Genomic DNA, 26,876 nt, shown 5'->3' on the forward strand with positions numbered 1-26,876 from the left:
ATACCTGAATGGTCTAGTGGTTTTCCCTATGTTCTTCAATTTAAGTCTGAATTTGGCAATAAAGTAAGGTCATGATCTGAGCCACAGTCAGCTCCCGGTCTTATTTTTGCTGACTGTATAGAGCGTCTCCATCTTTGGCTGCAAAGAATATAATCAATCTGACTTCAGTATATGTCATCTGGTGATGTCCATGTGTAGAGTCTTCTCTTCTGTTGTTGGAAGAGGGTGTTTGTTATGACCAGTGGGTTTTCTTGGCAAAACTCTGTTAGCGTTTGCCCTGCTTCACATTTTGTACTCCAAGGTCAAATTTGCCTGTTACTCCAGGTGTTCCTTGACTTCTTACTTTTGCATTCCAGTCCCTTATAATGAAGAGGACATCCTTTTTGGGTATTAGTTCTAGAAGGTCTTGTAGGTCTTCATGTTTGCAAGATGTTAAATGTCAAAACACTACCTGCAACGCTGCAAATGTGGTTCTACCTCCTCTACCCTCGCTGCCTGGAACATCTGTTTGTTCTCATGCAGACAGCACCTCTTTTGTGAAACTGTGGCAACCCAGAGTGACTAACATGCTACCTAACTACTACTAACCAGGTCACACCATGGTGTCATTACTGGTTTACACATCTGTGTTCCCTGCTAAACTGGGAGCTCTAAAAAGGCAGCAACTGTGTATTACTAATATCTGGAGAATCTCAGGGATGGGGGAGCCTGGTGGGCTGCCGTCAATGGGGTCGCACAGAGTCGGACACGTCTGAAGTGACTTAGCAGCAGCAGCAGGTCCTAACAGAATGCCACACCTAAAATTCTTGCTCTATGCTCTCTCTGGCCAGTTTATTACAACAGTCTTCATTTAACCAATCCATACTCTCCACTACTCTACTATTTGAAAACTCATAATCCCATCCATAATCAACATCTTAGAATTGGAGAAATTTTGGTCATATTATTATTATCTGTACCAAAGGATGTAGTGTTTTACTTCTACATACAATTGCTCAGTACATACAATTGTAGAATAGTGAAAACGATGCATATTAGAAACTCAGGTTCTCTAAAGACAAATAACAAGGCAGCAGACACTGGGGTCTGGAATTCAGGACTAGACACAAACTTGAGAATGTATGACACAGAGGCGGCATTTTCAAACTAGCAATTCATGAATTAGATCACTAAGGAATTAAGTGCAGACAGAATACAGGTATTCCAAGGTTAAGAGATAGAGGCGGAAAAAGAATTCGCAAAGAACACTGAGAAGGAGCAACCAATGACAGAGAAAACCAGGAAATAGTTGTCTGAAAACCAAGTGAATAGTTACTTACGAAAGAGAGTCATTAAGCTATGATAAACACTATTGATAGCTCAAATTAGAAAGTAAGATTCTATTTCTTTTCCATAATAGCAAACCCTGCAAAACTGAGGAAAGAAAAACTGAAACATACCACTTGCATTCAATTACCAATGAACAGAGTAAAATTGAAAGATACCTCTTAGCATTTAATTAGCAATGCAATCAGAGGTTAAACCAATGTTATCTAATATTGATATTTATTTCACACACATGCTATTCTAGAGCATTACATCTTAATACCACATGCAACAAGCTTTCAGAGAGCACAATTTTATTGGGCAGCATTAATTTCAAACGAAAACCTCGTTAAGTTGTTTTACCAGCTGAGACCCCCAATTAACAATCAGAGGTTGTTGACTGCAACAACCTGCAAACAATTATGCACTTTCGCATAATTTAAAGCTTAAGATGGTTTAAAGAGCATCGAGTTTCCAAAATAGAACGGACAAAAGTAACAACATTCCCGGAGGACTTAAGAGAAAAAGACTGTGCACACCAGGAAGGGACGGGCTCATTTCCCAAAAAGCAGAAGCTCAATATTTTTCACGTATCTTGAAAAAAGCTGTATCTTACAGCAGGGGCATGACACGAACTTCAGGGCCCTCCACAATACCTTCTCCCTAACAGCGCGCGGAGACAGGTACTGGCGAGCAGAAGAGCTGTACCTGGGTCCATAAAGGCAACGCGAGACGGCGTACAACCGCAAACCAGACCCTAGGGTCTAGCCTCGGGCTGGGACTCACCTGTCTCCTGAGTGTGGAAGATGCGCAGCCCCCAGCCGCCTCTGACAAGGCGTCCCCGCAAACCCTTCACCACGCCACGGTACACTACGAGAGCTAGGGTCCTCTGGTTAGAGAAGAAGGACCCTGGAGGACGCGACGCGTTCGCTGCGTCCTTTCGGTCTCAGAGAAGCCGAACCACGCATCCCTTATGAACTCTTCAGCGGCTCCAGCTTGAGCGCGCTCTCCCTCCTCGTCGCTTAGCAACCTGCGAAGCCGTCCAGTCTTCTCAACTAGTCACATTCCTCCCGCCCCAGCAGATTGTGAAGAGTTTTTAAAAAGATTTTATTTCCGGGTCAATGCCGCTTTACGCAGCGGAAGATCTCTTTACCTCCCACATATACCCTTGCGGGGAGGATAAAGTCTCCGTAGCGGTGGGGAGGGTGTTGTAGCTAAGGGGTCCGTCTCTCCTCCCTCGAGTTACACGCGCCTCCCCTCCCGCCAATTGCTGGGCGCCATCCGGCAGGTCCTTTTCTCTGGAGCCCAAATCGTCCGTTTGTCGCAATCCTCCAATCACAACGGCCCGCCCTCGGGGACTACTTTGCAATCGGGGAAGGGCGCCGGGAGCAGAGCGTGAGAAGAAACTCTGAGCTCGGGAAGTGTAGTTCTAACACTTGAAGGAATTGCATTGGAGATTGCACCGGAATCAGGGCAGCTTAAACTACAGTTCCCAGAGGGCCCCGCGGTCGGGAGCCGAGTTTTTTCTTTTCTAACACCGCTCGCCTTTTCCGAGTCGGTTCCACGATAGAGGTGACCCGACTGTCTGAGGCTGATTCGGCAAGTGCAGAAAGTGTCCGCGCCCTTCCGAATCATGGTGAGTGTGGGCCCCTGCATGCTGCTCATCTACGGCCTTCGTGCCCCTCTGTGGCGTGTCTTGCTCTTGAAGGACTGTTGGCGGAAGGCTGTCCAAGGAATTGTCCTTCGCGCCCTTTGGAAAGTCTCGATTCATCTTCTGGAGACTGTCGCAGTGACCTAGTTAGTTGTTGGCAAAGAGTTTATTTCCAGCTGAGGTTCTCAGAAGGACTTTAGAGAAATCACTGTCCTTGGAGAGGCGAGATCTCAGCCTTTCTGCATGTTGGGGGTACAAAATACGAAGCTGGGGGATTTCTCCCAAGCACTCTCTGGGGGATTGATAAGGCCGATAAGGTTTGAAATGTGGAGTGTTGGACCTTAACCTCTTTTCTCCTCTTAAGCCCACAGTGTTTTTAAGGGCTTTTGTCACAAAGCTTTTGAAAGCAGAAGCCCCTCGATGCAAAGGTAGTGCTTACCAGATGCTCGGGATTACAACCTGCCTTTTCGGGAGAAGTGTTTCCGCCATGTCTAATTTCACGAAATGTGATTTAAAACCTGTTCATTGATCTCCTTCTGTGCCAGTACATGTTACAGTGACGGCGCCCCTAGACAGATAATTTGTGCCGGTGTTTTTTACTAATCTGTATGTTAAGAATTCTAGAACCAGCACTTTTAAATGTTACACAATGTAACCATCTTGTCATGAAGATCTGGACACCAAGATTTCCATATCTTTGTTGAAAGGAAGAGGGTGGGGGTGAGGGAACGCTGACGTATGAATAATCAGCATGGTTGAAGGTGACATTTGATTACCAACCTGAGAGAAATTGCTTCAGTACTCGTGTTTATAGTTGAGAATGGTTTTTCTCCATTATTTCAAAATACTAAAATGAATGGGGAAATATTTGAAGGAATTGGAACATTTCCAGAACCTGAAAAGACATGTTTTAAGGGCAAGGGGATAACTCCTTCCACCTTTGAAAAGGAGCCAGTGGCAACAGCGTCCAATTTTCAGTGATAAACCTAGGTTCCCTACTTATTTTGCCAGATAACATAATTAGTCATTTGAACGATGGATTCAGTGGTTTCTGACCTAATAACCTTAGCAAGAAAGCAGAGGTACTTATTATCAGAGAACCTCAGACTTCATAATTTTAAAACTGGATGGAACCTTTTATAAAACATCTTGACCATCTTAAAATTGAGTTTACTGAAACCCAAAGCAAATGTGATTTTCTCAAGGTCACACAGGTTTGCCTCCAAGGATCTCACACTCTTTCCATTTTACCATATTTTGTCATTTACACAGGTAAGTCATTCTGAAATTTTATTTTTAGTTGCTGAAGTTCTGGATGAAGATGCAAGTTCATATATCAGCATTTATATTACTTGACAGTTTTACAATGAGAATATTATATTTCTAGAATTGGAAGGGAATTTGGAAATTATTTCCTCTAATCTTCAAAAATATGGTTAGGTCAAATGATCTTCCCAAGGTCAAACAAAGATCCTGGGCCCCCATTCTTTCTTTGTTTTTCTGCATGGTAGCTCAAGGCAGCCCTGACCCCTGGAAGGTCACTGGAACACCAAATAATGTCCATGAGGAAGAATCCTCCTGTCAGTTTGCTGAAACTTGATAGCAAATTCTCAGATGACTCAATCGCCTTGCCTTCTCAGGAGGGTGTGTAAACAATCACTGCGTTAGTAAAGACCCATCTTGTGTAAGCTGATAAAAATCAAGTTTTTGTGTTTCTGTTTTTTTTTTTAAAGGAGGGGATCCTTTCCTTGTATCCATTGGGAATGACAGCAAGAATAAACTGTGAAAGAATCTGAATACTGTTTATGTGTCTTATATTACAGAAATATGTATAAATAAGAAAGTAAAAATGGAATATATGGATCTCTCCGTAGAATAACAGAAGGAACACTTAAATTCAAACTTTACAAATGAAAGACTTGAACACATGCGCAGGACAGAGCCCTCATCTGCAGGAAGGTCATTAATACCCTGCTAAGAGCAAAGACATTCCTTCTTTGAATGTTGGCAGACTGCCCAGATATCTAAGCAAAGAATAGTAACCTCTCTTCGCACTGTAACATTGTGAAAAGTCAGTGGGCATCTCCCACCCTCCTGCTTTTCAACTGCAATGATGCAAAGAGCAGGCAGAACCAAATACTGCGCATGCTTTTCTGTTTCATCATCAGAGACTCAGACACTAGGCTTCACACTACTTGTAATGAGATGGAATTACCTACCTGTGAAAATAATTTGCTCAGTGATACACAGGAAGGAAACTGCTGAGATAGGATTAATGGCTATTTATTAGTTGCCTGTGATACTTGGAAACCTTTTTTTTTTTTTTTTTTTAGTAGCTAAAATTAATGCCTAAAATTGACTGCATTATTCTAACCATCTACCTGCTTTCTGGGAGATTAAGTTTTATACGTCATAGTAGTAGTCACTTTACCCTCATTTCTTATCCTAGGTTGCTTTCATTGAAGTAGCATGTGTTCATATTTCTCTTAACCCTTGCTTTCCTTCATTCAACATATCCTTTTTGAATGCTATATGGGAGTGCAAATTTGAGTCAAAGGCAGACTATTCTCACAGGAGTTCCACAGTGTAGTAGAAAATAGACATAAGCTACAAGAGTCCTTAGAGGGAAAATCTCTGGTGACAGAGACCTATTATTAGAGTGCTTGCCACATACTAGTCTTATTACTTTGTGTGTTAACTGTCTCAATCCTTAGTGCCTTTTTAGGTAGCTATTAACTCTATCTTAACCTTAGAGAAACAATACAGTAACTTGCCTAAGGACACACAGCTGAGTTGAGGAATCGAGATTTGAACCAGAAAGTCTGGCTCTAGCAGCCATCTCTTCATCACTCTACTGCATCTCTAGCCTCCTCTTTTAAAAAAATTGCCTAATCTTCTTGTTTCTTACATATGGTTCACTAATGGATTCTCTGGCATGTATTATGTACGAGGTACGTAATAAAACCCTGATTAGAACTACTGAGCTAAATAATTTTGCTAACCATACCTGAAACTATTGTCACTATTTTCAATCTTCTCAGCGCAAATATATAAAATAATTCTTTAAAGCATATTGGGTTTGCTTCCAAACAGTTCTTTCACATTCCAAAGCTTTTGGTAGTAATTTTACAAGATCCACCTACTCCTTCAGCAAATGTTTGATGAGCTCTAACTACGTGCCAGGCATTGTTCTAGGCAGCTGGGATACAACAGTAAATAAAATAGACAAAGCCCCTATCCTTAAAGAGCTTGCATTCTAAAGAGGGAGACGCAGTCATTTCTACTATCATGTACTATACTTCAAGGAAAGAGAGGGAAATGACAGAATTTAAAACGTGTAAAGGCCGTGTGATAGAAAATAAATATATAGAATAACACATAGTGTTCTTTATAAACCTAAAGCCTATTGGGAACATAAATATGTATTGTTTTAAACTGGATTATTTGAGGAGTTATCATATTTTGTTTATTTAGATATGAAAGCATGGGGGAAGTTGGTGAAAAGTATAGGGAAGAGACCCAGAAGGTCAGGAAGAAACACCATAGTTTTTTCCCTTTTTCTCCATTCACTCTGGGTATCTCTGAGGAGGAAACACATACATAGTCTGCAGTGTTCAGATTAATTTCTCTACCTGACACTGTCCTGAGAGGTTTTTTTTCCCCCCGTCTGACTTCTGTAGATACCAAACTGCTAAGAGCTGACCCCTCTTGAAGAGGGAATTCTTAATATAAAGAAACCTAATGCTTCTATCTCCAGTCAGTTCAGTCACTTCTCTCATGTGAGTAACAAATGAGGTGACACATTTACCACTTACAGAGAGGAAGTACATTTACCCAGCATTGTCCGAGAAAAGAACAATTCCCTTGACTGAATTTTTCCATCTAAATGTACCCATTTAAGTTTCCAGGGATTTTTGTTCAACTCTTTTTAATAGAAATATTTCTCTCCTTTAATTCTCTGAGGTTAATTTAACTTATTTCTAATAACTCAGGGTCATCACTTTGAACTAGATATATATACTTTTCAGCCATATGTTCAGATTTTATCCAAGGTCTATGACTTCCTTCTATTATATGTTCTTTGTACTTTTTCCTCTCCCTCCCCTTTAATATTAATTTTCCCTTGGTATCAGGTTGTCAGCTGTGACTACCCATTGCTACTGTTGTTTGTTACTTAATGCTAAAATTTATTACAATCCAGATTATAATCCAGATAAAATGTGTTTTAATTCTTTTTTCTTCTTTTTTTCTTCTTAAATAAAAAATATAGACTCATTTTTCTTCCCCCAAGGACTTGAATCATGATTAATAAACTTTCTGGTTCTTTGTAAATGGAAAGTTTTAACCTCTGTTCCTCTTCCTGGTGTGAAGGGTTCTTGTGAACAGAAGGGTGTGGAGGATTTGCATAAGAGGATTTGTAAGGTTCTAGTAGCCGCTGGGGTTCATATCATCATATAATGCACATCAAAATTGTTAGGACTATTTTTAGTGGTAAAATATCCAGAAGAGATGGATAAGATTTTGTAAGTAAATCGAAGATAGCAGGGAGAGTTAACTAACACCACATATATGTGCTAAAGGACACATGTCCCAGAAGTCACTCGGTTGCTTTGTGCATGCTGTGTTTACTGGGACAAGTCTGGAACGAATATCTTATACTAAGCCAGATGCGAATGGTCTTTAAAATTTTACATTAGCTTTTAAAGTATGTGGTTGTCTTACTGTAGAGAAAATATTGAACTTCTTTAGGGTAGAGTAGCCTTTTTTTAATAAGATGTTAATGGGTCTCTTTCATTACAGTCTGAACCAATCCGAGTCCTTGTGACTGGAGCAGCTGGTCAAATTGCATATTCGCTGCTATACAGTATTGGAAATGGATCTGTCTTCGGTAAAGACCAGGTAGGGGCAAGTGTCAATAAATCCTAAGTAAAAGTAAGAACATTTTCAATAAAACCTTCTATTTACTTGCAAATAAATTTTTAAAGGAATGAATAATTCCAATAAATGTCCAAGACACACAGCTATAAATGGAATCTGGCAGGTTCCAGGTACCCCTCTTGGCACTGAAAACGCTTTGCAAATTATAACTATTCCATGTACTGTTAAGTTGACTTGGTGCTGCCAACAAATGTCATAATGACAGTAACTTATGGAGACTCCTATGGGAGAGAAAGTTGCTGAATAAGCACTTTCTTGTTCATAAATGGTCTTTAGACCCAGAAGAGTTAAAGAGGCAAATCAGTTTCCAAGTTTGAAGCAGGTACCCTCTATTCCCTGGTAGCTCAGTCAGTAAAGAATCTGCCTTCAGTGGAGGAGACCTGGGTTCCATCCCTGGGTCGGGAAGATCCCCTGGAGAAAGAAACTACTTCCCTCTACTCTAGCAGGTCTGATTAATGTATACTAAAATCCTTTTCTATGATAATCATCTATCCATTGTCCTTACCCATGGATATCAAGTTCTTCCTTCATGCAAGATACTGTGCTTAGCTTTCTATGAACTAAAATTGGATACACAGCCATCAACAACAAAAGCATGGTGTGGCATGTCACTTCAATTTGGTATTTCTTCCATGTACTCCTTTAAAATTCAGTAAAGGTGATTCCTCATAATGTGTCTGTTAGCAAACTATTGCTGGTTTTATAGTATTCCTTTTTCGTAGAGTAGCCTGCTGTTAAGACACCTGACTTCTTAAAATAATTATGATTAATTAATGGGAATTACACACACATACACACCAATTAGCAAAAACTCTGCGAAAGGACTTTTTCCGTGACTAAATGACATAACCAACACTGACAGATGCTGTCCTTGCTGTTTATCTGGCAGCCTATCATTCTCGTGCTGTTGGATATCACTCCAATGATGGGTGTCCTGGATGGTGTCCTGATGGAGCTGCAAGACTGTGCCCTTCCCCTCCTGAAAGGTGAGCTGGGGAGTGGAGGAGAAAGGGATTTTATAGTATTTTATATCTTTAAAACAGTGGATTTTAGAGCTTTATTAACTGGCCTTTCAATTAGAAATTATTTCATTGAAAGTTTTTTTATTTTTGCACTACTACAACTTGGTAAGATGTATATATACCAAGAATGAATAAATAAATAATTAACAAATGTCAAGACAGAAGTCTTAAATTTGATTGAAAGATTCATTAAAATATTAGGTCAAGCTGTAAACTAATTTGAATGTTTTTCTTCAGCTCTACCTTCATTATTATCTTTTTTGGGAAAGGGAGGGTAAGAATAATACTCTCAAAGAACTTGCACAAATCAAAAATATATAGACTCCCAAGAGAAACCATGCTCAGAATTCATGTGTCTGTTCAATAAACAATCACTGGAAGGGCTGCTCTGCCACCTGAGTCATTTGATTGCAAAGTTATATAAGAGAATGCATTACCCTGTCCAAGCTGTTCTTTTTCCTCACCCACTGTTTCCAAATCAGCTTCCTATGTTGCTTTTTTCTTTTTATTCCCTTCTCTGCTGAGTTCCCTCTGCTGCCTCTTGTGTACCCAGGTTACAGTCAGCTTGACCTTGGTCAGCTATGAATATAAAGGTTCAGTAGATAAGGCTGCATGACTGGGAAGAAGATGGATTATTTTTTTTTCTCCAACTGGTGCTCTTACGTATATTTATTTCGGGACTTACAGCAGCCTGATTGCAGAGAAGGCAATGGCACCCCACTCCAGTACTCTTGCCTGGAAAATCCCATGGACGGAGGAGCCTGGGAGGCTGCAGTTCATGGGGTCGCTAGAGTCGGACACAGCTGAGCGACTTCACTTTCACTTTTCACTTTCATGCATTGGAGAAGAAAATGGCAACCCACTCCAGTGTTCTTGCCTGGAGAATCCCAGGGGCGGCAGAGCCTAGTGGGCTGCCGTCTGTGGGGTCGCACAGAGTCAGACATGACTGAAGAGACTTAGCAACAGCAGCAGCAGCAGCCTGATTGACACAAGTTTCTGATCTAAACATTTATCAGTGACAGCACTATATTCTGATTGTCTTATTATTTTGGGGCTGCTATAACAAAAATGCCGTAGAGTTTATAGGTTTATAAACAACAAATTATTTCTAATGGTTCTGGAGGTTGGGAAGTCAGTAATCAAAAAGCCAATAGCTTGGATGTCTGGTGAGAGCCCAATTCCTGCTTTATAGACAGACATCTCACTGTGTCATCACATGGCAAAAGGGGTGAGGGAGCTCTCTGAGCCTCCTTTATAAGGCACTAATCTTATTCGTGAGGGCTTCTCCGCCCATGACCTAATCTTTTCCCAAAGGCCCTACTTCCTAATACCATCACACTGGGAATTAGGTTTCAACATATAATTTTATGGGAATACATCCAGTCTATAGCGTTGGTCATGGCCTTTTTAATACAGTCAGCAAAAGAGATCCATGATATACAGCTGATGCTTTAACAACTCAGGGCTTAGGGGTGCCAATCTTCCCAGCAGTGGAAAATTCAAGTATAATTTATAGTTGGCCCTCTGTTTACACTTCCTCTGTATCTGCGGGTCCACCCAACCTCAGACTGTACCATACTGTAGTATTTACTATGGGAAAAAAAAATCCACATATAAGCTGGACATGCACAGTTCAAACCTATGTTGTTCAAGGGTCAACTGTATGTTCTTTAATCAAAAAATATTAAGTGGCATATATTTTGTTGGACTGCAGCATAGTGGTTGAACTCTGAACCAGTCTGGACTTGAATGACAGTCCCACTCCTCTTTGACATGTAGCTAATTAATCTCTTTAAATTTCATTGTCTTCATCTATAAAATGTTTGGGTTTCCCTGGTGGCTTAAATATCCCTGCAATGTGGGAGACCTGGGTTCAATACCTGGGTTGGGAAGATCCCCTGGAGGAGAGCATGGGAACCCCTTCAGTATTCTTGCCTGGAGAATGCCCATGAACAGAGGAGCCTGGCGGGCTACAGTCCATGGGCCACAAAGAGTTGGACACAACTGAGCAACTAAGCACAACACAGCACATAAAATGTTAAAATTAATTGTGACAAAATAAATCTTTCAATGTTACTCCTTACAGAAAAAAAGTCCTCAAGAAGCATGATTTTAATTTGGGTGATAGCTTAAAACTTAAAGTAATTGTAACTTAAAGGTTAGGTGAGTTAGCTTCTCTTTTGTGTTATCAGTGGTAATTAATGTGAATAATTAATGTTGCTTTGAAAAGTATATTATACCTTGCTGCTGCTGAGTCACTTCAGTCGTGTCTGACCCTGTGCGACCCCATAGGTGGCAGCCCACCAGGATGCCCCATCCCTAGGGTTCTCTAGGCAAGAACACTGGAGTGGGTTGCCATTTCCTTCTCCAATGCATGAAAGTGAAAAGTGAAAGTGAAGTCGTGTCCGACCCTCAGCGACCCCCATGGACTGCAGCCCTCCAGGCTCCTCCGTCCATGGGACTTTCCAGGCAAGAGTACTGGAGTGGGGTGCCATTGCCTTCTCCAGTATTATACCTTGCATCATAATAAAAGATGAAAGCTACAGAGTTTTGAAATTAAGATAAGCAAAATAAATGTATTGACATTTATGCTTATGTTATGGTTGTTGAATTAATATATTGCCTTTCTTTTCTTAGGCCCTTTAAACTTTGATCACTGTGATTTGTAAAAGTAAACATTTGCTGCAAAATGGAAGAGTTACTGGGTAGATTCAGTATGAAAAAACCTCAGACTTCCGTGTTTAAGTAGCTCTGCATATTTATTGCCATGTTCACAGATGTCATCGCAACAGATAAAGAAGAGATTGCCTTCAAAGACCTGGATGTGGCCATTCTTGTGGGCTCCATGCCAAGAAGGGATGGCATGGAGAGGAAAGATTTACTCAAAGCAAATGTGAAAATCTTCAAATGCCAGGGTGCAGCCTTGGACAAATATGCCAAGAAGTCAGTTAAGGTGACCAACAGAGTATTTTACACGGTTTTTCATTATCAGCATTTGAAACTTCTACTTTCAGCATTTAAGTAAAAATGAGATAATTTGCTTTCTTTTTTTCCCCAGTTCTGTGCAATGGTCAGTAAATACAGGTTTAGGGTTTTGCTCGATTAGTCCTCCCTTTCTGGACTTTGTTCATATAGTGTAGAAATCTATATTCTGAGGGGCTCAAAAATATTTTGCCTGTGACTATGACATGGAGATTTAATATTAGTTTCTAAACCTGTAGAAAAGGCACAGAACCTTCTGGTGCTCTTTTAGCTATACAGGACTTTTTATTCAGACATTTGGATTTGTGTGTGGTTGTGAAGGAAGATGGCTGTAAGCTGTGTTTGTTCTCAGTGACAGGAAGTGGTGGCTTCTGAGTGCTCAGATTTTCTCAATCCAGAGGAATTTTGATATACTTGTCTCTTGAGGAGTTGAGTCAGTTATGACTTCTGGGTGTTCAACCTATTTGGTTTTAAATTTATCTTACTGTTACAGAAAGCCTCCTTTTACCAATTAAGTATCGGTTACCTAGAACTTAAGGGACTGAAAGTTACTCAGTCGTGTCAGACTCTGTGACCCCATGGGCTATACAGTTCATGGAATTCTCCAGCCAGAATGCTAGAGTGGGTAGCTGTTCCCTTCTCCAGAGGATCTTCCCAACCCAGGGATTGAACCCAGGTCTCCCGTATTGCAGGCAGATTCTTTACCAGCTGAACCACCAGCGACACCTGAAGGTCTTCCCTGTAGCTCAAACAGTAAAGAATCTGCCTGCAACACGGGAGTCCCGGGTTCGATCTCTGGGTCAGGGAGATCTTATGGAGAAGAGAATGGCAATCCACTCCAGTATTCTTGCCTGGAGAATCCCATGGATAGAGGAGCCTGGTGGGCTACTGTCTATGGGATCCCAAACAGTTGGACACGACTAAATGACTAACACTACTACCTACCTACCTAGAACTTAATTAACTGTCACGGCAAAAAGTTTTGCTGGTTAGAGGATTTACTGATTTTAATACACTTCTTTCTCCCAATCCTGAATTCAAAGAAAGCTAAAAGAAAATTTTACAAGATTTTCTAATGTTGCCATTTATAATGTTATATTATAATACTTCATAGACACCTGAATTTCTGCTCTGTGCAGACTTTATTTCAAGTAGTTAACTTTTATTTTCTGTAATCATTAACAGAAAATAATAGAAATAAATGGAGAAGTCCCCAGGTCTCTTAGTAAAAAAATTACAAGGCTGCTTGGAGTTATTGTGCTACTTGCAGATTAATTGCATCTCAGCCAAAAGTGTCTTTCTAGGGGGAAATACACACCTACACTGGAGTAGCTAGGGATATTGGAGTATCATATCTGCAGCTTGCTCACAAACAGACGCAAAAAAGACTAAGGGCTGTGTGTGTGTGTGTGTGTGTGTGTGTGTGTGTGTGTGTATATGCACGCGCGCACGCACGCACAGAAGTGAAAGAGATGGGGCAAATTGGAGAATCTAGGTAGAGGGGATGTGGGAGTTAGTCTTTTGTAAGATGCTTATAGCTTTCTGTAAGTTTGATATAATTTTACAGTAAGTTTTTAAAATCATTTTATTAAAGCTTTTTAAGACTTGTAAAAAAAATTCATGTATTCGTTTTGCTATGCTATATTGTAATTCACTGTATCCCCCTTTCAAAAAGAAAAAAAGCCTGAAGTGCTTTCTCCTAAAGATAGATTCAACGAGTATAAAGGGGTGGGACCTGGTATTTTGGCAACTATCCCAGTTAATTCTTAGGATTAGGCAAGAATGAGAAACACTTTTCACTCATAAGGGCAAATCACTGCCCTAAAGTAAACTCCTTAAAGAAGAATTTCTTTCTTGGGCTACTTTTATGAGATGGGAAATTTTTATGATTGACTCGAACCCTAAGTTAGAGCTTTTGGTTACTAGTTTTTTATGGCAAGAAAATAAATGCTATCTCTATTTTAACGGAAAACACAATGACTTGTATATTATAATGGTGGTTTTAGTAAATGTTTTCAGGAGTCACATCGAATTCTAACAAGAGGAAAAAAACATATATTAGAAAGAAGGATAGAAACCTCCTAGAATCTAGAAACTGGGGTAATAACTATACATATTTAGCTCACACAGACTTGATTAAAAGGCCGCATGTTACATCAGTCATATCCTATTGATAAGTTGGTTTACTTAAATCAGTGTACGGTCTGAAGCTCTGCTGTGCCTCCTGTACATCCTAGGTTATTGTGGTGGGAAATCCAGCCAATACCAACTGCCTGACTGCCTCCAAGTCGGCACCATCCATCCCCAAGGAGAACTTCAGTTGCTTGACTCGTTTGGATCACAACCGAGCTAAAGCTCAGGTAAGAAAGATGCATTTTCAAATCTTAATAAATGTTCAACTTTAAACCTTTTTTCTCACTTTTAAAGTAACTGAATCTTAGTTTGTACTTTTTTTCTTGTTTTGTTTTAGTAGGTAGCTATTCCAGTTTATTAGGACATCTTTAAATCTAATCTCTTCGGGCAGCTGAACTTTGTACTTAATTTTCACCATTATATTCCATTTCCTTACTTTAATCACATGTCACTGCTAATGTCCTCTTAGTACAGTGGTTAAAAATTAGTCATTAGTGTAGATAATTCACATAATGGTACACAATTATTTTTGTCAGGTACATAGGAAATTATAAAAACAAAGGTTTGAGTTTTGTGTGTTTCATGTGGTTCTGCTTTTTTCACTCAGATAAGCAATCAAATTGATTTAAATTTTATATTTAATTTCATTTTCATTTTTATAGCCTTCTCATATTCTACTTCCAATTTACCTTGATTCATGGACCTAACATTCCATGTTCCTATGCAATAGTGTTCTTTATAGCATCAGACTTTACCAGATGCATCCACAACTGGGCATTATTTCCACTGTGGCTCAGCCTCTTCATTCCTTCTGGAGCTATTTCTCCACTCTTCTCCAGTAGCATATTGGACACCTAACGCCTGGGTGGCAGGGGGTACAGCTGGAGGCAGGAGTTCATCTTTCAGTATCATATTTTTTTCTTTTTGCTTTTCATACTGTTCATAGGGTTCTCAAGGCAAGAATGCTGAGTGGTTTGCCACTGCCTTCTCCAGTGAATCATATTTTGTCAGAAGTCTCTACCATGACCTGTCCATCTTGGGTGGCCCTACACGCCCTGGCTCATAGTTTCATTGAGTTAGGCAAGGTTGTGGTCCATGTAATCTGCTTGGTTAGTTTTCTGTGATTGTGGTTTTCATTCTATCTGCCCTCTGATGGTCCATGAATCAAGGTAAATTGGAAGTGGTCAAACAAGATGGCAGGAGTGAACATCGACATTTTAGTTATCAGTGAACTATAACTAATAGTGGGCAAGAATCCCTTAGAAGAAATGGAGTAGCCCTCATAGTCAAGAGTCCAAAATGCAGTACTTGGGCGCAATCTCAAAAACAACAGGATGATCTTGGTTCGTTTCCAAGGCAAACCATTCAGTATCACAGTAATCCAAGTCTATGCCCCAGTCACTAATGCTAAAGAAGCTGAAGTTGAATGGTACTGTGAAGACCTACAAGACCTTCTAGAACTAAAACCAAAACAAGATGTCCTTTTCATCATAGGGAACTGGAATGCAAAAGTAAGAAGTCTAGAAGATACCAAGAGTAACAGGCAAATTTGGCCTTGGAGTATAAAATGTGAAGCAGGGCAAAGGCTGACAGAGTTTTCCAGGAGAATGTGCTGGTCATAGCAAGCACCCTCTTTCAACAGCATAAGAGACAACTACACATAGACATCACCAGATAGTCAATACCACAATAAGATTGATTATATTCTTTGTAGCCAAAGATGGAAAAGCTCTATACAGTCAGCAAAAGCAAGACTGGGAGCTAACTATGGCTCAGATCATGAACTCCTTATTGCCAAATTCAGACTTAAACTGAAGAATGTAGGGAAAACCACTAGGCCATTCAGGTATGACCTAAATCAAATCCCTTACGATTATACAGTGGAAGAGACTAATAGATTCATGGAATTAGATCTGATGAACAGAATGCCTGAAAAACTATGGATGGAGGTTCCTAACATTGTGCAGGAGGCGGTGATCAAGACCATCCCCAAGAAAAAGAAATGCAAAAAGGAAAAATGGCTGTCTGAGGAAGCCTTACAAATAGCTGAGAATAAAAGAGAAGCTTAAGGCAGAGGAGAAAAAGAAAGATATACCCATCTGAATGCAGAATTCCAGAGAATATCAAGGAGAGATAAGAAAGCCTATTTTAAGTCAGCAAGGCAAAGAAATAGAGGGAAAACAACAGAATGGGAAAGACTAGAGATCTCTTCAAGAAAATTAGAGATACCAAGGGAATATTTCATGCAAAGATGGGCATAATAAAGGACAGAAATGGTATGGACCTAACAGAAACAGAAGATATTAAGAAGAGGTGGCAAGAATACACAGAAGAACTGTACAAAAACGATCTTAATGACCCAGATAACCATGATGGTATGATCACTCCCCTAGTGCCAGACTCCTGGAGTGTGAAGTCATGTAGGCCTTAGGAAGCATCACTATGGGCAGAGCTAGTGGAGGTGATGGAATTTCAGCTGAGCTATTTCAAATCCTAAAAAATGATGCTGTGAAAGTGCTGCACTCAATATGCCAGCAAATTTGGAAATCTCAGCAGTGGCCACAGGACTGGAAAAGGTCAGTTTTCATTCCAACCCCAAAGAAAGGTAATGCCAAGAATGTTCAAACTACCGCACAGTTGCATTCATTTCACATGCTAGCAGAGTAATGCTCAAAATCCTTCAAACTAGGCTTCAACAGTATGTGAACCAAGAACTTCCAGATGTACTTGCTGGATTTTGAAAAGACAGAGGAACCAGAGGTCAAATTGCCAGCATCTGTTGTATCATAGAGAAAGCTAGAGTATTCCAGAAGAACATCTACTTCTGCTTCATTGACTACGCTAAAGCCTTTGACTGTGTGGATCACCACAAACTGTGGAAAATTCTGAAAGAGATGGGAATACCAGACCACCTTACCTTCCTCCTGCAAAACCTATATGCAGGTCAAGAAGCAACAGTTACAACCTGACATGGAACCATGGACTGTTCCAAATTGGGCACGTCAAGGCTGTATATTGTCACCCTGCTTATTTATATGCAGAGTAAAAATGCATCATGTGAAATGCTGGGCTGCATGAAGCACAAGCTGGAATCAAGATTTCAGGGAAAGATATCAATAACCTCAGATATTCAGATTACACCACCCTTATGGCAGAAAGGAAGAGGAATTAAAGAGCCTCTTGATGAGGGTGAAAGGAGAGTGGAAAAGCTGACTTAAAACATTCAAAAAACTAAGATCTTGGCATCTGGCCCTATCACTTCATGGCAAACAGATGCAGAAAAAGTGGAAATAGTGGCAGATTTTATTTTCTTGGGCTCTAAAATCACTGTGGACAGTGACTACAGCCAGGAAATTAAAAGACACTTGCTCCTGGGAGGAAAAGCTGTGACAAACCTTGACAGTGTGTTAAAAAGTAGAGACAACACTTTGCCCACAAAGGTCTGTATAGTAAAGGCTATGGTTTTTCCAGTAGTCTTGTACGGATCCGAGAGTTAGAACATAAAGAAAGCTGAGCACTGGAGAATTAATGCTTCTGAATTGTGGTGCTGGAGAAGACCTGAGAGTTCCTTGGACTGCAAGGAGATCAAACCAGTCAATCCTAAAGGAAATCAACCCTGAATATTCACCGGAAAGACTGATGCTGAAGCTGCAGCTCCAATACTTTGGCCACCTAATGTGAATAGCCAACTCATTGGAAAAGACCCTGATGCTGGGAAAGATTGAGGACAGGAGAAGGGGGCGATAGAGTATGAGATGGATAGCATCACTTACTCAATGGACAAGAGTTTGAGCAAACTCTGAGAGATAGTGAAGGACAGGAAAGTCTGATGTGCTACAGGCCATGGGGGGGTCACAAAGAGTAGGACAGGATTTAGCCACTAAACAACAACAATATGCTTATTCATGAGTGAGTATAATCTTCCATGTAAAGCTGGGGTTCTAGATCCACTTGCATAGTACAGCACGCTCAAACATACATGACTTGCATGTTGAAAAATAGCAGTCCTTGGGGTAGAGGTTTTAGCATTAAAATGAGGCAAAGTTCACTCTAGGTTGACAAAATCCAGGTACCTATTGAGTGAAATCACAAGGGTCAGCAAAGTCTCATTCCTTAGGCTCCAGTTAATCTGGTGACTGAGTGCTTAAGGGGTTTTGGATGCTACAAAACAGCTCAAGAATGTGCTTTTGGTTGATCTTTACCTTTGAAACAGGACAGAACAAGGAGTCTTTACAACTGATTTGTTACGTTTGCTATGGTTACTTCTCTTGCCTAATAACAGTTTTTTGTTCTTGCATTCTTTGTTCTTTTTGAAATCATTAATTACTGAGATCTATTCTTTGTTTCCACATGAAGACCTAGGAGGCCTTAGTTCACCTTTCTCCCAGTCTCCTTAGAACAGAAGCTTTCTGAAATTCACAGTCTAGTTCTTAACTCAAGCTTGTCCAGTGCATGTTACAATTTCTCTTAAGGATTCTGCTTCTGCAAAATATGACAAACTCTGGTTTAACCGCATACCTTCCTTATTACTGTCTGGCTAACAAACCACTGCTTTAAACTGAGAGCTGATAGTCTTTCAGCTCTGGGTTTTAGTTTCTACACTAAACTGAATGTTTTACATTTAATTTGTCATTTATTTCTTATAGTAACCATATGAGATATGTTACTATCTCCTGTTAAACAGATAAGAATTCTGAAGCCTAAAAAGGTCAGGGGACCTGCTCAAAGTCACACAGCTAGTCAGTAAAAGGGTCTGCCTAACTCTACACCCTCATGTGTTCTTACATAATGGTATGGTGCATGCATGCTAAGTCACTTCAGTTCTGTCTGACTCTTTGGGACCCTGTGGACTGTAGCCCATCAAGCTCCTCTGACCATGGGATTCTCTAGGCAAGAATACTGGAGTGGATTGCCATCCCCTTCTCCAGGGGATCTTCCTGATCCAGGGATCAAACCCGTGTCTCTTAACATCTCCTGTATTGGCAGGGAGGTTCTTTACCAGTAGCTTCACCTGGGAATGCGATCAAGTGACTTAAGTCCATTCACTAGCTCTGTGACCCTGAGAAAGTGTATTCAAGCTGTAAAATGGGATAATAATTGTTATCTATCTCAGATGGTAGTTAACATGCACTAAATGAGATAAGATCTATGTTAAGACCTTATCTTGATGCCTGTCACATAGTAAAAACTCAGTAAAGGTTGGCTACTGTAATTATTACTGATGATGATGATGAAGAGATATATAACTAAATTTTGAGAAGTCACACTTCAGAAATATCTCAATTTAGAAAGTATTTGGATAACAAGCTAAAATTACAAATATTTCCTGAGAGGCTTTGGGCTGTGGGCTGGTTCTTTTATCTTATTATTTAGCCAGCATTCAGTGGCTGGGAAGAACTGGGAGTTGGTTTGAATGACTGGAGGCTGGAGATTGGGGTACTGTAGAGCAGTTATGGGGCTTCCCAGCGGGTGCTAGTGGTAAAGAACCCACCTGCCAATGCAGGACATGAAAGAGACAAGGTTTCGATCCCTGGGTCAGGAATATCTCTGGAGGAGGGCATGGCAAGTCACTCCAGTATTCTTGCCTGGAGAATCCCACGGGCAGAAGAGCCTGATGGGCCACAGTCCAGCGGATCACAAAAAGTCAGACATGACTGAAGCAACTTCACATGCACACCCAGAGCAGTTATGAAAGAAAAGGTGGTACCACAGGTGTTGCATCTGTGGACTTTGGATTACCAGATGGTGATTCACTGCGTTGCAACAGGGAGAAGACAGTAGAATGATGACAACACCAACAAATTTCCACCTGTGCTGTTTGACCTGAGGCCTTAGTGGAGGCAGGCATTGGAAAACTGCTTTCAGATGCACAGCAGAAGGATGCTTTGTCCCAGTGCCTGCAACAGTTTTCCTTGCGGGGTGAAAGTCTGAGTGAGGAAAGAGGGAAGAAAGCCACAAACTTTGGCCCATGTTTCAGCATGCTGGTCTGGCACAGTGACAGCTGTTAGGAAGTTTTTGAAGGAGCTGTTTCTTGCTCCTGCAGAGGCTGTTAATCCAGTGAGAAAAGTAACAGACCCAAAGATTAATTTTTCTTAACATGAATGAATACTGTTGCTGCTGCTCAGTTGCTTCGGTCGTGTCCAACTCTGTGCGACCCCATAGACAGCAGCCCACCAGGCTCCCCCAGCCCTGGGATTCTCCAGGCAAGAACACTAGAGTGGGTTGCCATTTCCTTCCCCAGTGCATGAAAGGAAAAGTGAAAGTAAAGTCACGCAGTCGTGTCCCACTCTTAGCAACCCCATGGACTGCAGCCCATCAGGCTCCTCCGTCCCTGGGATTTCCAGGCAAGAGTACCGGAGTGGGTTGCCATTGCCTTCTCCCTGCATGAATCATGCTGCTGCTGCTGCTGCTAAGTCGCTTCAGTCGTGTCCGACTCTGTGCGACCCTATAGACAGCAGCCTACCAGGCTTCCCCGTCCCTGGGATTCTCCAGGCAAGAACACTGGAGTGGGTTGCCATTTCCTTCTCTAATGCGTGAAAGTGAAGTCGCTCAGTCGTGTCCAACTCTTAGCGACCCCATGGACTGCAGCCTACCAGGCTCCTCCGTCCATAGGATTTTCCAGGCAAGAATTCTAGTCTTACATAATTTGTTTTAGAAATCAGAGTGCCTCGCTGCCTAGTGACTGTTTATCACCTGCAAAATTCCCCTGTGTATTTGCAAACCAGAGCTACGTATGTTGTCTGCTGGCTGGCAAGGTAATTTGTCAATGAAACTGGTTAGGTAGTATCACAGAACTAAATACTAGTTAAAGAAATTTAACTAGAGCTGGAGAATGAATCAAAAGCTGTTCAACAGGTCTGTGTGACAGGCATGAAAATGTCTGAAGGAGCAAGGAGCTGCTTATCCTGGTATATGGTAGTTTAGCTCTGACATGCCTGATATTCAGAAATCACATGCTGGGTGCAAAGTACTGGCCTTTGCTATCCAGAGAGAAGCCGATTAGCTCAAGAGATCTGAATAACAAGAGGAAATGGGCAAACAGGACACAGGAAGTCAGGAGAGCCTCCTGTAGGAAGGAGAGGCCTGCAGGCAATTTGTCCTCACTGTACTTTGGAGTTGACATTCAGCAGAGTTAGGATTTCTAAATTCTTGATAATATACATCTTGGCTCACTTGTCCCAGTATAATTTTCCTTTTTCTCAATGATGCCAGCTAAATATAAGTAAGAATAGTTCTTTGCAAGTCCCTTCAGGCCATGGCACACACAGAAAATGGTACTCATTGCATAGCACATCACTCTGCCCCAACCACTAAGCAGATCAGTAGCCTGGTACCCCAGAAACCAACCACCCAACTAACTTGTGAAGACTGATATGGTAGTTAATAGTCCTAATTTTTGCAGAACTCTAAATAAAGTAGGGATTAGATCAGAAGTGATTTTAAATGTCAAAAACAAAATTTTAAGTTATTTTTAAAATCTATTTTAGGACTCAAAAAATAAGTCTCAACTTATAAGGGTCAGTGAAAGTAAGCACAACTTGCTTCTTCCTTAACTGAATAAATTAGCATGAAGATGAGTCAAGGCATTGCAAACATTTTAGGTAATGGCTTTTTTCATTTTTACCATTTTGGTTGGTTGGCTGTCATTTTTTTACTTTTTATTTTGGAATAATTAGACTTAGAAGAAGTTGCAGAAATAGTACAGAGAACCCCATGTACCCACCACCCTCCTCCCCCAGTGATGACATTTAACATAACATAGAGCATTATCAAAACTAGGAAACCGACTAAACTACACACAACACTGTTAAATAGGTTTACTCAGATTTCTACAGTTTTTATGTCTTTATGAATGGTCCTGTGTCATCCAATTATATATTAGATTGCTATAACCACAAACTGTACCATAACCCACAAAGAACTCCTATTGTTACACAGTCCCTCTCATTTCCTAAACTCTGACAACCATTTATCTGTTCTCCAACTCTATGCTTTTGTCATTTTAAGAATGTTTTAAAAATAGAATCCTGCAGTAAGTAACCTTTTTTGATTCAGTTTAATGCTTTTAATAGCCATTCAAGTTGTTACGTGTATCCGTAGTTCATTCCTTTTTATTGTTACTCCATTTATGTATTTAATTATATGAATGTACTACAGTTTGTGTTAGAAGACAGAAGGAATGAAAAGTGCCCACCAAACTGAGAAGGCATCTTGAGACCAAAAGCAAGGCAGGCAGCTCCATATAACCAATGAATCAGTTTATTATAGGGTAACTTACTCACAGGGTGGGATTGGAATCAGGGATACAATGACCCAGAAACATTTGCAGCTGCACACCATACCACAGAGGAGCCACAGGGACAATTTAGTAGTTACCCTTGGGTATGAGTATAGGTGCTTTGAAACAGGACATTTCTGAATTAAGATTTATGAACAGATAACTGGTATCGTGGATGCCAGGAATGTCAAGGGAGGTTTTCATCATTAGAGACCAGCAGAGCAGAGAGGCTGGCTACCTGATCCTAATGTTTATTAAACCGTATAATATAAACTACAAAGCCCTAGATGTGATTGACTTCTCAGGTCAGTTTTAAAGGATAGGAGAAACTATAAGGGCCCAAGATGGTGTCAGTTATGCTAACAGCCATGCTTTGTTTAACCATTCTTGAAGGACTTTTGAGTTGTTTCGAGTTTGGGGCTAAAATATCAGGCTGTATTCTCTTTGCTATATGGTGAACACACAACCAGAGCTTTGATGCGGTGCTGCTATTATCTGTGTATGCAAAAGCTGTGGATTCTGGCACAACTATTTTTTTCCCCTCTCGTTCTTATTGCAATGTAAAGGAAAGAAAAATCACAATGTAACCCTAACACATCAGCTTTTAAATTTTTTTCTAAAACCTTTCTCTTTTAAAATCCTTATAAATTCTGCTATCTAATTAGAAAGAAATTACAGGAAAGCAAGTATTAGAATTCCCTAGAAGCTCAGCTTCCTGAGGACTTCCCTGGTGGTGCAGAGGGTAAAGTGTCTGCCTGCACTGTGGCAGACCCTTGTTTGATCCTTGGGTCGGGAAGATCCCCTGGAGAAGGAAATGACAACCCACTCCGGTACTCTTGCCTGGAAAATCCCATGGACGGATGAGCCTGGTAGGCTACAGTCTATAGGGTCGCAAAGAGTCTGACACGACTGAGTGACTTCACTCACTTTCAAGGATTATATAACAATGCTGCTTGAGGACAGTAGCTCAGCTGGTAAAGAATCGCCTTGCAATGCAGGAGACCCTGGTTTGATTCCTGGGGGCAGGAAGTCTGCTGGAGAAGAGATAGGCTACCCACTCCAGTATTCTTGGGCTTCCCAGGTGGCTCAGCTGATAAAGAATCCACCTGCAATGTGGGACACCTGGGTTCAATCCCTGGGTTGGAAAGATCCCGTGGAGAAGGGAACAGCTACCCACTCCAGTATTCTGGCCTGGAGAATTCCATGGACTGTATAGTCTATGGGGTCGCAAAGAGTTGGACATGACTGAGCGCTTTCACTTTCTAAGTAAAATATAGGAATAAAGCCAGCCAATTAATTGTTTGGCTTCCTAGTACATATAAGTTTTATTTGTATGTAGTGTGTTAAGTATGCAAAAACATTATGTCTAAAAAAATATACATACAATATATACATATCTTAATTCAAAAAAGGCCTTGTTGCTAAAAAAAAAAAAGCTAACCATCATCTGAGCCTTCAGCAGGTCATAATATTTTTGCTGGTTGAGGGGTCTTGCCTTCATGTTGATGGCTGCTGATTGATCAGCGTGGTGGTTGCTAACGGTTCGGGTGACTGTGGCAGTTTCTTAAAATAAGATAACAATGAAATCTTCCTTTTGCAAAAAATTTCTGTATAGCATACAATGCTGTGTGATAGCATTTTACCCTGAGTAGAACTGATTTCAAAACTGTAAGTAAATCTCTCAAACCTTGCCACTGCTTTATCAACCAAGTTTATGTGTAATACTCTAAATGCATTCTTGTCATTTCAACAACCTTCACAGCATCTTTACTACTAAGAGTGAATTCCTAGTAGTAAAGAGGAAGAGCCTTAAACATTATAGGGTACAGTATTGAAGTAGAATGCTTAAAAGTAAGGATCATCTTCCAGTTTATGGATGACTTATTTGTGTAGTAGCTTAATCAAATATAAAACACGAAAGTTTAATATTGCTTGAATACATAAATATGGCCTTTGTTTTGTTGTTAATACTTGGAGATGTCACCTAAGCGTTTCTGACCAATCAGGTATTTAGATACTTTCTCTACTATTAAGTTCTTTTGGGAAACTTACCAAACAGTAAAATCTTTGGGGGGAGGGGGTTTTTGTTTGTTTTGTTGTTGTTTTTTTACAAATCAATATAAGTCTTGTGTTCTCTTAAAGTTTCAGAGGTTTTTATCTTAAGTACATTTGTCAAATAGATCACAATTTGAAATTTAAAACAAAAAAATTTGTCTAAGTAACGTATTTGTTTTTTGTTGAACTAGATTGCTCTTAAACTTGGAGTGACTTCTGATGATGTAAAGAATGTCATCATCTGGGGAAACCATTCCTCAACTCAGTATCCAGATGTCAACCATGCCAAAGTGAAACTGCAAGGAAAGGAAGTTGGTGTTTACGAAGCTCTGAAAGATGACAGCTGGCTCAAGGGAGAATTCATCACGGTGAGAAAAATCCAGGAGATCTCTTCACAGCCAAGCATCAAGAACTCTTGAGAGAGACACACATTACTGACCTGAGTCTCCCCCCAGTGGGTGGCAGGAGGAAACCCAAAGACAGCAGGCCTTTGATGAGTGTGTATATTCTTTGGGAGTCATACTGAAGCAGTCATAATCCAATCTGATCTATTGTGTGGCTGTCAAGATTGATAAAGTGGGAAAAAATTAAATACCTTCCAGTCATCCAGCTATCTTATAGAGATCCATTTCTTCATATAAAGTGTGGTCAGCTTTCTGTGTGGGTCTTTAGTTGTCCCTTTTCAGAAAGACTGGTGCTTTAAGTGAAAGAGATTAATAAGGCCACCACGGGGTAGTTGTGTGATTTTGGAGGGGACACAGTAAGCTGTAGTTTCAGCCTTTCACCCCAGGAATAACCCTGCTATCTCTGCCTGCCCACCCAGACTGTGCAGCAGCGCGGTGCTGCCGTCATCAAGGCACGAAAACTGTCCAGTGCAATGTCGGCTGCAAAGGCCATCTGTGACCACGTCAGAGACATCTGGTTTGGAACCCCAGAGGTGAGGACTCAGTGACTTCCACAGGCCACTCTTTTATTTTTTCCTCTGCTGCTATAATGTAAAAAATCAAACAAACAAAAAGACATGTGGCCTTGCAGTCAGGCCAGTTAGGTTCATATCCCAGCTTAGCTACTGACTAGGTGAGGAACCTTGGGAAAGTTGCTTAGCCTCTCTGAGCAGTTTTGTCATCTCTTACATGGCATTTAACTCACAGGGTTATAAGGTCAATGAGATGAAATGTGGAAAGCACCTAACATAGTAAGAGGTGGCTTTATTTTTCTTCTTAAAACCTATATTGGGCCACCAGCTTCCATGTTTATAAAATGAGGGTTATGTTTCTCTGGCTTACTTCACACATAGATTGGAAGAGTGGACTGAGATAGCAACCATGGAAGTTGCCCTTTTGTCTAAGTACCTGATGATGATTCTTTATACAGTAATGAACTTATGCACAGAGTATCAATAAGAACCTATCACCTGGTATAATTTTGTTAGTTTATGTGTCCTTTGGTTATGAAAAGGAATTCTTTATCACCATGTGAATATAAAACACTGACTGTTACTTCTTTTCAGGGAGAGTTTGTGTCCATGGGCATTATCTCGGATGGCAACTCCTATGGTATTCCTGATGATCTGCTTTACTCGTTCCCCGTTACAATCAAGGTAAGGTATTGTGGGTTATTTTTTTTAACCCTCTGTCCCCTAATGGAAAACCAGTTGTGTGTTTTTATTAACAGTGGTATATTTTAGTCTAGAAAGTTGTTCCTTTACTAAATTAGACATTTTTCTCAGCTTTAAAATCATGTGAAGCACAACTTCAGGTCACTAAAAGATTGAAATTAATCTGGAAAGCAAGTTTCAACTCTCCCAACTAGACACTTTTTGTTACTATGGCTCTCATATTGGGTATCTATAAATATTCTCTTACTTCTAAATGAAACAACGGTTCTCAGTATTGTCGCTCTGTATTACAACTATATTGAAGTCAATAGTTTTTTATATTTGCTAATTAAAACCTCATTTAAAGATGTTTTTTCTAGATTTAGTCAGTTTCAAAATCAGATGTTGAGTTTTTATCAGAATTATCTGTTAATTAAGATCTGGATTTTGATTTGCTTCTTTAGATTCACATTTTAAAACATACTCCTCTAAATTAAGTTCAAACTAAGTTGTTGCTTGCTGGAACAACTTCTGGTTTAATCATAAATCTCTTAATTTGCATTTATTTTCAAACAGGATAAGACCTGGAAAGTTGTTGAAGGTCTCCCTATTAATGACTTCTCACGTGAGAAGATGGATCTTACTGCAAAGGAACTGGCAGAAGAGAAAGAAACTGCATTTGAATTTCTTGCCTCTGCCTGACTAGACAATCATTTCGATGTTACTAAATACCCCAAAGCTGAAGAATCTAAATGTCGTCTTTGACTCTAGTACAAAATAATAATAATGCCATATTTAAATTACTTGTGAAAAACAACACACTTTAAAGATTGTGTGCTTCTTGGTACAAGTTTGTGACAGTTTATCATCATGCTGTTAGTGTCGCATTCTAAAATAAATATATATTCAAGTGAA

The 26,876-nt window shown here is 40.3% G+C and overlaps 2 protein-coding genes across 6 annotated transcripts in view; one reads left to right on the forward strand and one right to left on the reverse strand.

Annotated features, from left to right (window-relative positions):
* The window catches only part of WDPCP (WD repeat containing planar cell polarity effector), a 297,960-nt gene extending 295,393 nt beyond the window's left edge, over positions 1-2,567 (reverse strand). For all 5 annotated transcript variants that reach the window (XM_061432772.1, XM_061432769.1, XM_061432770.1 and 2 more), the window contains exon 1: positions 2,092-2,567. The gene's annotated coding sequence lies outside the window, so the exon portion shown is untranslated. The remainder of the gene's footprint in view (positions 1-2,091) is intronic.
* Positions 2,568-2,850: 283 nt separating this feature from the next.
* Positions 2,851-26,876, forward strand: MDH1 (malate dehydrogenase 1). Its single transcript, XM_061432774.1, has 9 exons — positions 2,851-2,941; positions 7,757-7,855; positions 8,784-8,880; positions 11,694-11,869; positions 14,136-14,258; positions 24,556-24,732; positions 25,188-25,301; positions 25,875-25,964; positions 26,538-26,876. The coding sequence occupies exons 1-9, from the start codon at positions 2,939-2,941 to the stop codon at positions 26,661-26,663; spliced, it is 1,005 nt and encodes a 334-aa protein (XP_061288758.1). The 5' UTR covers positions 2,851-2,938; the 3' UTR covers positions 26,664-26,876.

Source organism: Bos javanicus, chromosome 11 (assembly GCF_032452875.1).
Source record: "Bos javanicus breed banteng chromosome 11, ARS-OSU_banteng_1.0, whole genome shotgun sequence".
Taxonomy (NCBI): Eukaryota; Metazoa; Chordata; class Mammalia; order Artiodactyla; family Bovidae; genus Bos; species Bos javanicus.